General features: G+C 42.8%; 1 protein-coding gene across 1 annotated transcript in view; it reads left to right on the top strand.

Moving 5' to 3' along the window:
- The window catches only part of MACO1 (macoilin 1), a 71631-nt gene extending 59959 nt beyond the window's left edge, over positions 1–11672 (top strand). The window contains 3 exon segments of the mRNA XM_017856136.1: positions 776–896; positions 3334–3508; positions 9707–11672. Coding sequence (XP_017711625.1) covers positions 776–896; positions 3334–3508; positions 9707–9909 — 499 coding nt within the window. The 3' untranslated portion in view covers positions 9910–11672.
- Positions 11673–12195: the final 523 nt, after the last annotated feature.

Consider the following 12195-nt stretch of genomic DNA (forward strand, 5'->3'; position numbering starts at 1 on the left):
GACTGAGCCAAAAGCTAAAACCCGACAGTCCCTGGAGTATAAAAGAAATATAAATCCCACAATATAAATAAACCTATAGTCTTTTTTTTTTTTTCCTCCTTTTTGAGACAGAGTCTCACTTTGTCACCCAGGCTGAAGTGCTGTGACACCATCTCAGCTCACCGCAGCCTCTGCCTCACGGGTACAAGCGATTCTCCTGCCTCAGCCTCCTGAGTAGCTGGGATTACAGGCATGTGCCAATACACCCAGCTAACTTTTGTATTTTTAGTAGAGACGGAGTTTCGTTCGCCATGTTGGCGAGGCTAGTCTTGAACTCCTGACCTCAGGCGATCCACCCGCCTTGGCCTCCCAAATTGCTGTGATTACAGGCATGAGCCACTGTACCCGACCAACCTATAATCTTTTTTTTTTTAATTTTATTTATTTATTTATTTTTTTGAGATGGAGTCTCACTCTGACGCCCAGGCTGGAGTGCAGTGGCACGATCTGGGCTCGCTGCAACCTCCACCTCCTGGGTTCAAGCAATTCTTCTGCCTCAGCCTCCCCAATAGCTGGGACTACAGGCACATACCACCATGCCCAGACAATTTTTTTTGTACTTTTAGTAGAGGCAGGGTTTCACCGTGCTGGTCAGGCTGATCTCGAACTCCTGACCTCAAATGATCCACCCGCCTCGGCCTCCCAAAGTGCTGGGATTACAGGCCTGAGCCACCATGCCCAGCCCCAACCTATAGTCTTTTAAATCATTTTATTTCCTTCTCTTCTTTTTCAAAAGGGGAGAATGCACCGAAACCTTACGGAATCGGATCAGAGAACTAGAAGCAGAGGGCAAGAAGCTCACAATGGACATGAAGGTGAAAGAAGACCAAATCAGAGAACTAGAACTGAAAGTCCAGGTAAGGGGGGAACAAAAGACTTCCCTTGTACTTGAATTCCACTTTTATGCTAAACTTGTGCTCTGTGTTGCAGTGTAGAGATAATGCCTTTTAATACAGATCAAATCTCATTGCATCTGAAAAATCTCTATGTGACAAAAAGATTTGAAGTTCTAATCTTGTCCAACTCATTTCAAGTCATATTAATGTAGCCAGATTCTAATACAAGCCAGAAATGTTGACAATCCCTTGGTATGTTTTATACCAGGATTTAACTTGCTGTAGATTCATTTAACTTTTTCAGGTTATAGGCCAGACTAGTGTCCTTTGGAACTTACATACCTCCTTTTAGCCCCAACCCTCTTTCTGTTGCCAGGGGATTGACTCCTGCATGGCTCTGAGCCTCACAGATTGCTGTTCATAGCAGTGAATGATGAGGAAAGGTGCTAGTGCTATGGATACAGGCTATTTTGTGGGCTGTGTTACGTTAGCCAAGTATTTATCATTTAAACTAATGTCACATATTGTAAAGTTACAGTAATTTGAGCCAGGTGGGACAAGTGAAAAATTACCCTCAAGTCAGTGGACTAGAATGATGACCTGGAGTACAGTACTGAAAAATATACCAAAAAAAGTAAAGGTGGCATCAGAGACAGATGGGAAAGGTAAGGATTAGTCAGTAAAAGGCTTTGGAATAGCTAAATAACTGGAGGAAAAAAAATTAGAAGCTCATCTCATACCACATATAAAGAAATTCCAGATGAAGAGCTGACGGCAGAAAGAACAAAGAATAAATGATTTTTTAAAAACTAGGTGGAAATATACTTGACCTTGAAACAAAGGAAAGATTTTCTAAACATAAAAGCAATGGAAAAAAATCACAAAGCAAAAATCATAATAATAAATGAAAAAATCAATTGGGGAAGGTACACATATTGCAACAAATATTATAAATAAGGAATTAATATTCTCAACATATATGTAGCTCATAAAAGTTGCTAAGGAAAGCTCAAATATATAGAAAAATAGGCTTAGGATGTGAACAAAGTTAATTCAGAGGAAATACAGGTGACTGATAAGATCATAAAAATATAAACTCACCAATAATAAAATACATGCAGATTAAAATTAGACATCATTTTTCTCCTATGAAATTAGCAAATAATTTTTAAATGAGAATATCAGTCATGGTGAGGATGCAACAAAATAGGCTTCATACATTGCTGGTGGAAATGTAACTTTCTGTAAAAGATCTTGCACTTTTTAAGTATTTACCTTTTTTAGGAACCCTGCCTAAGGTAAATAAATATTTTAAAATCTCACTAATGAGTGATGTACAGAGACGTTCATTGTAATGGTATAAAAATGTAAAAAAAATTGAAAACAGGCGGGAGCGGTGGCTCAAGCCTGTAATCCGCAGCACTTTGGTGAGGCCGAGACGGGCGGCATCACGAGGTAGGAGATCGGCCCATCCTGGCTAACCCGCGTGAAACCTGTCTCTTACTAAAAAATACAAAAAACTAGCCAGGCGACGGTGGGTGGGATAGCCTGTCAGTCCCAGCTACTCGGGGAGCATGAGGCAGAGAATGGGTAAAACGGAGGCAGGCTTGCAGTGAGCGAGAGTCACAGGCACCTGCATCCAGCCTGGAGTGCAGAGCAAGACTCCGTCCAAAAAAAAAAAAAAAAAAAATTGAAACAGTCTTAACAATGGGAGAGTCATTTAATTTGGTCTATGTAAACTTTCAGGATATTGCATAGCCGAATAATAAAATTTTATTCTTCAGAACAATAGTTGAAATCATTTAGTTTTTAAAAAACTACAAAACTGTTACTGTAATATTTCACTTATGCTAAAGATACACATGCATAAAAGATATAAAAGAAATATAAAATTTTTTAGTGTTGGTATTATGAGTAATTTTCATTTTCTACTTTGAATTTTCTGTATTCCTAAATTCTCTGTAATAAGTTTGAATTTTCTGTTAAAAGAAAAAATTCAAATAGCTGTATATATTTATTATCTACGTTAAAGTGGGCTTATTCTGCAGTATGCCCTGTCAAAATAATTAACATTTTTACAATTTTTAGTGCAGGTTGAGAGAAAAGTTTTGGCAAGTTTGATTACAGCATTATAATAATTTGCACATGGCCAGCAAGGAAAAAAGTTCTCCGTGGTTCTGAATTAGGCCTGGAAGAAAAGTGTTTTATTTGAAAGCAGATTTCATTGTTATCTAGACACATGCCCAACACAGTCAAATGATTATCTTCTAAATGTTTTTGTATGTGCATATTGCCATATGAACACATTTAGCACTTGCCTAAACCCATGAAACACCAGAATTTTGTGTTCTAGTGGCCAGACCAAGAATAGTGGGATTTAATTTGTGATTTCAGGCTAATTTATAGACATTGATGCCAAAACTACCTTGTAGCATTGCTGTTTTGATGATATTGATAGGAGCTTCGGAAATATAAGGAAAATGAGAAGGACACTGAGGTGTTAATGTCAGCCCTCTCAGCCATGCAAGACAAAACACAGCACCTGGAGAACAGCTTAAGCGCAGAGACAAGAATCAAGCTGGACCTGTTCTCCGCACTGGGCGATGCAAAGCGGCAGCTCGAGATTGCCCAAGGTAGGAGAGCGTGGGCCCCTGGTGAGGTGGTGTGACTGATAATGCACAGGGATGCACAGGCCAGACCTCTCCTGAGAGCTCTCAACCAAAGGGCATTTCAGTTTTCTCTTCAAGGGTCTTGGTAAGTGCCCAACATTGAAATATAGGAACTATCACATTAATTCATTTGCAGATATATTTTGAGATGAGAACATGTCAAGTGCAGGGCATACAGAGAATAGTATGATTTCTGTGTTGAAGGAGCTCAGTGTTGTTGAAGTAGAGAACTGCAGAGGCATCAAAAGGTGCTTATGTAGAAGTATATACGGGGTCTGTGGGAACATAGAAAAAGGCAGGGACGAAACTAGTCTGGGGAGTTGGAGAGGAGCCTTCCCCAGGGGAGCTGATGTCTCAGCTAGGGCCTGAATGATGAGGAGTTGGCCCAGTGAAGCAGCAGTGTGGTGGATGGTGAGAGGTAGAGGGGTCCAAACGGGAGAAACAGCTTAGGCAAGGGCTGGGAGCTGGTGGGGCTTGATGTGTTCCAAGCTGCAGCTAGCCTGTTTGACTGGAGCAGAGGTTACAAATGAGGGAGCCGCAGGGGAGAGTCTGGAGAGTAGGCCATGGTCATCCACTTTGCCGATATTTACTGAGACCTACTTTGTGCCAAGCACCATAAGATTCCTTGAGAATACAGCCCTGGCGATGACAGGTGATGAACAAGCCAGCAGGGAGTATGTCAGTTGGCAGTAGGTGCAATGATGGAAATAAAGCCATGGCGAGGCAGAATGTATGTGGCAGGGGTCTCCCTTTTTAACATGGCAATCATGGAAAATCCCTTGAGTAGGTAGTATTTGAGCAGAGACCCAAAGGAAGAGAGCAGGAGTGAGCCATGTAAAAAGCTGGAGGAAAGCACTTCCGGGGAAGGGACAGCAAGTGAAAAGCTCGGCAGGGGGAGCGTGGGTACTGTGCTGGCAGAGGATGGGGGTTGTAGCCTGTGTGATGATGGGGAGAGTTGTCAGAGCAGGCAGGAGTAGCAGCAGCCAGATTGTGTGGGACTTGAGGCCCATGGAAAGAACTTAGGGTTTTACCATGAGTGCCATAGGGGAGCACTGGAAGGCTTCTGAACAGAGGCATGGCATGACCTAAGGAAAATAAATTTGGATTTTTGTCCAAGAACTTGATTAGCTATCCAATCAGAATACTAAATTGAGTATAGTACTGAAAAAATAGAGTACTCTATAGAGTACTAAATAGAGTACTGCATAAAATAGAGTACTGAAAAGAATTTTCAAATGGTTGACTTAGTGGAAAGAAAAGAATATTTCAAGCAAGGCATGGTGGTCTGTGTCGGTACCTGCCCATAGTCCCAGCTGCTCAGGAAGCTAGGGCAGAAGGATCACTTGAGCCCAGGAATTTGAGACTAGCCTGGGGAACATAGCGAAACCCTGTCCCTAAAATAAAGATTATTTCAACAGGGACTGACAGAGTAGTCACACTGTGTGCAAAGCATTGTCCTAGAAGCTCTGGGGGAGGCAAAGATGAAGACAACATGGTGTGTGAACTTTTGTCTTAGGGACCCCTTTACACTCTTAAAATTATTACCCCAAAGAGGTTTATTTCAAGTGAATTCTATCTATCAATATTTACCTACTAGAAATTAAAACTTAAAACGTTTATTTATTTATTTTCAAGACGGGGTCTTGCTCTGTCACTCAGGCTGGAGTGCAGTGGCACAATCTCAACTTACTGTAGCCTTGACCTTCTGGGCTCGAGTGACCCTCCCATCTCAGCCTCTCCCTGGTAGCTGTGACTATAGGAATGTGCCACCATGCCCAGCTAAGTTTTTTTTCTATTTTTTTTCTGGAGACGAGGTCTCACTTTGTTGCCCAGGCTGACCTTGAACTCCTGGGCTCAAGAGATCCTCCCATCGCAGCCTCCCAAAGTGTTGGGACTACAGGCATGAGCCACTGTGTTCAGCCGAAGTAATTTATTATTCATTTTAAAATAACATACAAACATATTACATATTAATATAACTTTTTTATTTAAAACTATTTTCCAAAACAAAAGAATTCCTGGAAAAAAGTGCCATTATTTTACATTTAGCAGATCTCTTTAATGTCTGACTTCATAAAAGATAGTTCGATTCTTTTTTTTTTCTTTTTTTTTTTTTTGAGACAGAGTCTCGCTCTGTCACCCAGGCTGGAGTGCAGTGGCGCGATTTCTGCTCACTACAAGCTCGAGCTCCCGGGTTCATGCCATTCTCCTGCCTCAGCCTCCCGAGTAGCTGGGACTACAGGCTTCTGCCACCAAGCCTGGCTAACTTTTTGTATTTTTAGTAGAGACAGGGTTTCACCATGTTGGCCAGGATGCTCTCTATCTCCTGACCTTGTGATCATCCTGCCTCGGCCTCCCAAAGTGCTGGGATTACAGGCGTGAGCCACCGCACCCAGCCAGATAGTTTCTCATCTCTGTTTCTACATTCATTCTGTTGTGATTTCACACTCCACCTGATTTCTAGAAGACTCCACTTAACACTTGTGACAGAATGAGCATGAAGAAGGGAAATAACATCTCGGTACTATTATGAAGGTAGTTTTGAGCCTGTGGACCCTGACTGTACTTGGAGAATTGCTGAACTAGGGTGAGCCCAGCAGAAAAGTAGAGGCATGAGGTAGAGGCAGGGGGCTAGAACAGCCAGAGGAGAGAGATCAGGGAAGGCCTCGTGAAGGAGGGGCCTTTGAGTGGGCTTTGAGGATGAATTTCAAGAGCAGAGAATGCCAAGAAAGAACATGTTGCCTGAGGAAGTAGTATAAGCAAAGGAAAGAAGGTGCCGGAATGTTCAGTCCAGCAGCCTTAAGCTGGGGGCAGGGAAGGAAAGAGTGGGAGGGTAGGGGACCATGAATAAAGCCATACTAGAGAGAGTATTCCCTAGATGCTTCCTGAGGGAAGAAGGAGGGGATGTGTTCAGGCTGTTAGGTGGGAAATCTCCCTCCTATAGCGATGTGAAAGACCGATGGAAGGGTTGAGACTGAGTGGAGACAGACTGTGAGGAAGTTGCCACTGTCCTCTAAGAGATGATAAGTATGGGGAGGGCAGACGGGCCAGACAGGTGAGTGGAGAGTGGAGGTGCCCGAGAAATCTGGAAGGACAGAGTTGTTGGAACCAAGGAAGGAGAGCAGAACAGATTTAAGGAGTGAAGGAAGAATAAGTTTGGTTTTGGATGTTTTGATTTGAAGGTACTCCCTAGAAACCCAAGTAGGAAATATTCCTCAGTCAGTGGGAACTTTGGGCCTAAACCAAAGACAGAGGCCCAAACCCCTGGGAGTAAGGGGTTGGGTTTAGAAGTCGTGAGAAGTTAGTGAAGCGCAGGAGTGGCTTCGGATGGCACTGGTGATTGAGCAAGAGAAGGAGTTTGAGAGTTACACTGCTTTAATCTGTGGACTCGAGGAAAGGCATTTAAGAAGGTTCCCAGGAATCCTGCTTTGAAGCTGAGCTTCTGACTTGACACTCACTTTTTTTGCCTGCCCGGCTTAGCTCCCTGAGGAGTGGCGACCCCTCTCTGCTTCAACCCTGTTTACTTGGTTTTGCAAACTTGGAAAAGATTCCCCCTGGAGTGAAGCAGCACCTGGCCTCAGAGTAGCCAGCAGAGCTTGGCTTCCCAGCTCAGACTGTGTGCTCTGCTGTCAGCCCAGAAATCCTCATAAAGTGACAAAGAAGCAAACAGAACTTTTTCCAAAGCACTGGGTATGTTTCTGGGTTACTGATTAAAGAAATCAAACTTAAATCTGCAGAGAAAGACACAGTGGCTCATATATCAGATGCTTTTAGGTATTTTATTCATCTGAGGCTTATTTTGTTCAAAGAGAAGGAGGATATTTGATGCTTCCTTGAAGCTTAGGGGACATGAAGGAAGTGAGGGGAGCAGTTCCTTTCTACTGCTTTCACTGCTGTCTTCCCACTCCCTCCCTCCAGGGTTGTGCTCAGGATATTCTAATAAGAACCCAACTTTGTAATTTAAATCAAACCTCTTGTTGCTTTTCTCTTTCCTACTTTCTATATCATTTGATACATCCTGGTTCCAAAATGACTTTCAGGCCGGGCACGGTGGCTCACACCTGTAATCCCAGCACTTTGGGAGGCCGAGGCAGGTGGATCACGAGGTCAAGAGATCGAGACCATCCTGTCTAACATGGTGAAACCACGTCTCTACTAAAAATATAAAAATTAGCCAGGCGTGGTGGCGCGCGCCTGTAATCCCAGCTACTCGGGAGGCTGAGGCAGGAGAATTGCTTGAACCTGGAAGGTGGAGGTTGCAGTGAGGAGTGATCACACCACTGCATTCCAGCCTAGCAACAGAGCAAGACTCCATCTCAAAAATAATAATAATAATAATAAACAAAACCAAAATGGCTTTCATCTCTACTACATCCTTTAAAAAAATATACCACCAAGCTTTCTTATATTCCAAATAGATTATTGTCTTCTATAGGACCCATGAGCAATCTCGAAATAAATGTAGCTGAAATGCAACCTTTTCTGTCCTGGGTTTAAATCCTACCCTACCTTTTGATAACTAAATGACTTTGAGCAAGATACACAACTTGTAGAACTCCAGCTTTCTACTGGACTGGGCAATAGGGAGCTAGCAGTGAAAAAAAAAAAAAAAGAAAGGTAGACACAGTGTCTGCCCTCATGGAACTCATGGTCCAGCAGAGAGATGATGGACACAGATCATCACCAAATGAATACTTGCCAGAGATTGAAGAATGCTGTAGGTAGGAGTGTACACTTGAAACAGACTGCATGGAATTGAATCCTGGCTCTGTTGCTAGCTATATACCTTGAGCAAGTCACTCAACTTCTCTATGCCTTGGTTTCCTCATCTATAAAATGGATAATAATAATTCCCCCATGATGCAGTTGAAAGAAAGAAATGAGTTAGTATATATAAGCATTTAGTATGCCTGGCATATATGAAGCCCTATGTGTTAGTTTGTGTCATTGTAAGTGACAGAAAGGGAGTTTAGTGTGTGTTAAGAATCTAGGAGTTAGGCCGGGCGCCGTAGCTCACGCCTGTAATCCCAGCACTTTGGGAGGCCAAGGTAGGCAGATCATCTGAGGTTGGGAGTTCGAGACCAGCCTGACCAACATGGAGAAATCCCGTCTCTACTAAAAATACAAAATTAGCCGGGCGTGGTGGTGTATACCTGTAATCCCAGCTACTCGGGAGGCTGAGGCAGGAGAATCACTTGAACCTGGGAGGCAGAGGTTGCAGTGAGCCAAAATCTCGCCACTGCACTTTAGCCTGGGCAACAAAAGCAAAACTCCATCTCAAAAAAAAAAAAAAAAAGAATCTAGGAGTTGTAGGAAGCTAATTTAGACAGGAGGCTCAGGGACAGTTTTGCTGAGGAAGTAGAAACAGAATCCTCAAGTGTTAGCTAGCTTCGCAAAGAAAGCAGGAGACACACAGGACAGGAAGTGGCCCGAGGTAGACAGGAGCTGACTGGATCAAGAAACTGAAGCGTAGTGAGGGCAAGTGTGCTGGAAGGCTAAATAGGGTGATGTTGCTAAGGCAAGGGCAAGCAATGTGGGTCCCACCCGTGCTCCCCCAGTGCAGCAGCCACAGAGCTTCCTCTGTTTCCTGTCAGAGAGGCTGGTGGCAGAAGCGTGTCACTGTGACTGAGTCTGAGGCCTTGGTTATTCTGTATTTCCTTGGTCTGACACTCAGAGATAGTCTATCCTTTCAAAAAAATTCCAGCTCAAGAGGTGGAGCCGGAGTTCACAATCACTGGCCCTCTTACGCTGTCATAGGTAACTGCCATGTTCAAAACATGGTTCCTGGAAACTGACTTCTTTACATCAATCACACTTATATGAACAGAATCCCTTCTTAGCTTTAAGCCAAGAATCAGTAAACTGTGACCCATGGGCCAAATCTGGCTTGCCACCTGCGCCTGTACTGCCTGCCCATGAAGTGGTTTTTACATTTTTCCAGGGCTGGGAAGAAAAGATGACAAAGATATTACACTATATATGGCCCACGACACCTAAAATATGTACTGTGTGTCCCATTATAGGACAAGTTTGCCTGCACCTATAAATCACTGAACCTGGAGCTCTTCACACTGAGCCAAAACTACTCAGGGATTGGCCCCTGGGGGCATTGTGTTGGGTGAGGCCTCCCTTTTCACTAACGGTGGGTCTTTGATCTTACAGGACAAATCCTTCAGAAAGATCAGGAAATCAAGGACCTAAAACAGAAGATAGCCGAAGTCATGGCCGTCATGCCCAGCATAACATACAGTGCCGCCACCAGCCCCCTGAGCCCTGTTTCCCCCCACTACTCTTCCAAATTTGTGGAGACCAGCCCCTCTGGACTTGACCCCAATGCCTCTGTTTACCAGCCTCTGAAGAAATGAAGGCCAGCTGTGTGCTGTGCCCAAACGTTCGGTTACCGGAAGGCATTGCAAAGGAGCATCTCTGGCAGTCAAGATGAAAAAAAAAAAAAACAGTTTCTCTTGTATTTTGTGGGACTGTATCTGTTGTCATTTTTAAAAAGGGGGGAAAAGATAATATCCAAGTCTGATTAGAACTGCCCATCAGTTTTCTTGTAAATTTTTAGAAGACCTCACAGAACTTTACAGTTTATTTTTCTCGGCCAACACATTAAAACCATTCTTGGATTTCAAGTAGCCAACTTTGCCTTTTATGTATTCTTACATAGTTTCCTCTTGAAGGAAAAAAAAGCAGAGTTTTTGCTTTACAACTCTTTACGTTTGTTTAGTTTTATTCTTAAATAAGCAAGCAAAACCTGCACATTGGATTCACATGAGATGATAATGAAAACTTTTAGTTTAAGGGTGAAGGGTTAAGTAACCTAACAGAGCTTTGATGTTATAGCTGCATTAAAGAAGGTGATTGTCAGTATTACAGAAAACAAAAATGGATTGCCCCTCCACGGACCAGACAGATTCAAGGAACATCATTTAAGCTGAGAAGAGACCTAAGTGATGAAACTAGCTGTAAGAATGTAACAGGGCTTGTGTTGGAAATATTTATATTCCCATCGGTGTGTTTAGTCCTAGAAAATTGCTAGCAGCAGTCTTCTTCACAGTGCCTTGGGAAAAGACATTTCAAGAGGAAACTTGATAATTTTAAACTCTTTTCCCCCTTTACCGTCATCTATCCTCTATCTGTATCAAGCTCACTGCGGATCCTGCTGTAAAACTGGTGGGTAGCTGGGCTGTCCGTTACCACCATGGCCACATCTCCTGTTTCTTTGAATAGAAAGCACCACAGTGTTTTGCACTTGCCTCCAGTAAAGCGCCCTGGGAAGGGAGCCGGGCAGTGTTTGTGGATGAGAGACTGTAACGATGGCTAATAAAAGCTGCGGGTCTAGGCTTTTTTTTTTTTTTTCATTTCATTTCATTTCATTTAACTGTGCTTTCTCCACTTTTCATCATCTTGTGTTTGATGATTTAAAAGAAGCTTGACTATTCCTCAGCTCTTGTGCCAAGGAGGGGTTTTGTTTTGTTTTTTTTTTAAGACTCTTAAAACTCTGCACAAAGATTTCAGTTTCAAATGTGTATTCATACATGGGTAGAAAAGTGTTTGCACAGGCAACTTTGGAAGTGTTAACATCAGCGGTTGGGGGTGGGGGAGGACTTGGGGCGGGGGCAATGCAAAATTGTATTTGGAAACTAGGAAAAATTAAGAAACCAAATAAATTGGTTTTGCTTCCTTGCCATGGATTCTGGAAGGACGTAGTTCTTCTAAAATTTCCTGTTAATTGGCATGTACGTCTCATTTAAAGCAAATTAAGTAGGACAAGCAAGTCAGTAAAATAGAAGTATTAACAAGAATCATCCTTTAAATCACAGATCTTATTTTGAGATTAAAAAAATACTTCTAGCTTTAGCCAGGTGTGCATGTTGCTGCCATTTTGCATTTTTGAATCATCTTGTGTAACTGTCACCATGAAAGTGTTACTCAGAATTGTCATAGGTTTTCTCATCTTTGTGCAAAAACATGGAAAATTGTCACTGACTTTGTGTTGAGGTTTCCCCCATTTTGCTGCCTTTTGGGACACTTTGTTAAATACTGGTCTTGGCTGCATTTTTTTTTTTTTTTTTTTTTTTTTTTTTTTCTGTGGGGTTCAAAAGAATAAACATTTTCTTACAGATAAAACTAGTTTTCTGCCTTTTTAACTTTCAGGAGAGCACAGCAAGGTAGATTGCTCTGAGTGAGGCTTAGTGGGTTGCTATCTTCTCATCTCGGCCTGCGTCAGGTGGGGGCCCCCCACACACAGCCGATCCCTGGATGGGGGGCAGACACAGGATTTGGGGGAGACCCATCAGGATCTCAAGTTGGTTTGGTTTCTGTGCTTAAGACATGTCCATTCTCATTTGTTCTCTCCCTTCTCTGGCATCTGATTAGAACCAAGGCTGACTTGTTTTCTAGTACAGCCCTCGTTTTCCTAAGAAAGCAAAGTAGGGGTGGAGTTGGGGGGTAGTTGGTGAGAAAATCTTGAGAGCAAATTTCCTTCTCCAATGCCTTGCCCTCTATTTTCTAGAATCTTATTTGGCCACTTAGTGACTAATACTCTATTGGGTTTCCTATCTGCTATAGTTCCTGAACTAACCTCCACATTTATCATCCTCCCTTGTTTTTAGAGGCTTTGTCTGTTTTCATCTTCTGAGAAGCCA

The sequence above is a fragment of the Rhinopithecus bieti genome, unplaced genomic scaffold, assembly GCF_001698545.2.
Source record: "Rhinopithecus bieti isolate Rb0 unplaced genomic scaffold, ASM169854v2 scaffold_41644, whole genome shotgun sequence".
Classification (NCBI taxonomy): domain Eukaryota; kingdom Metazoa; phylum Chordata; class Mammalia; order Primates; family Cercopithecidae; genus Rhinopithecus; species Rhinopithecus bieti.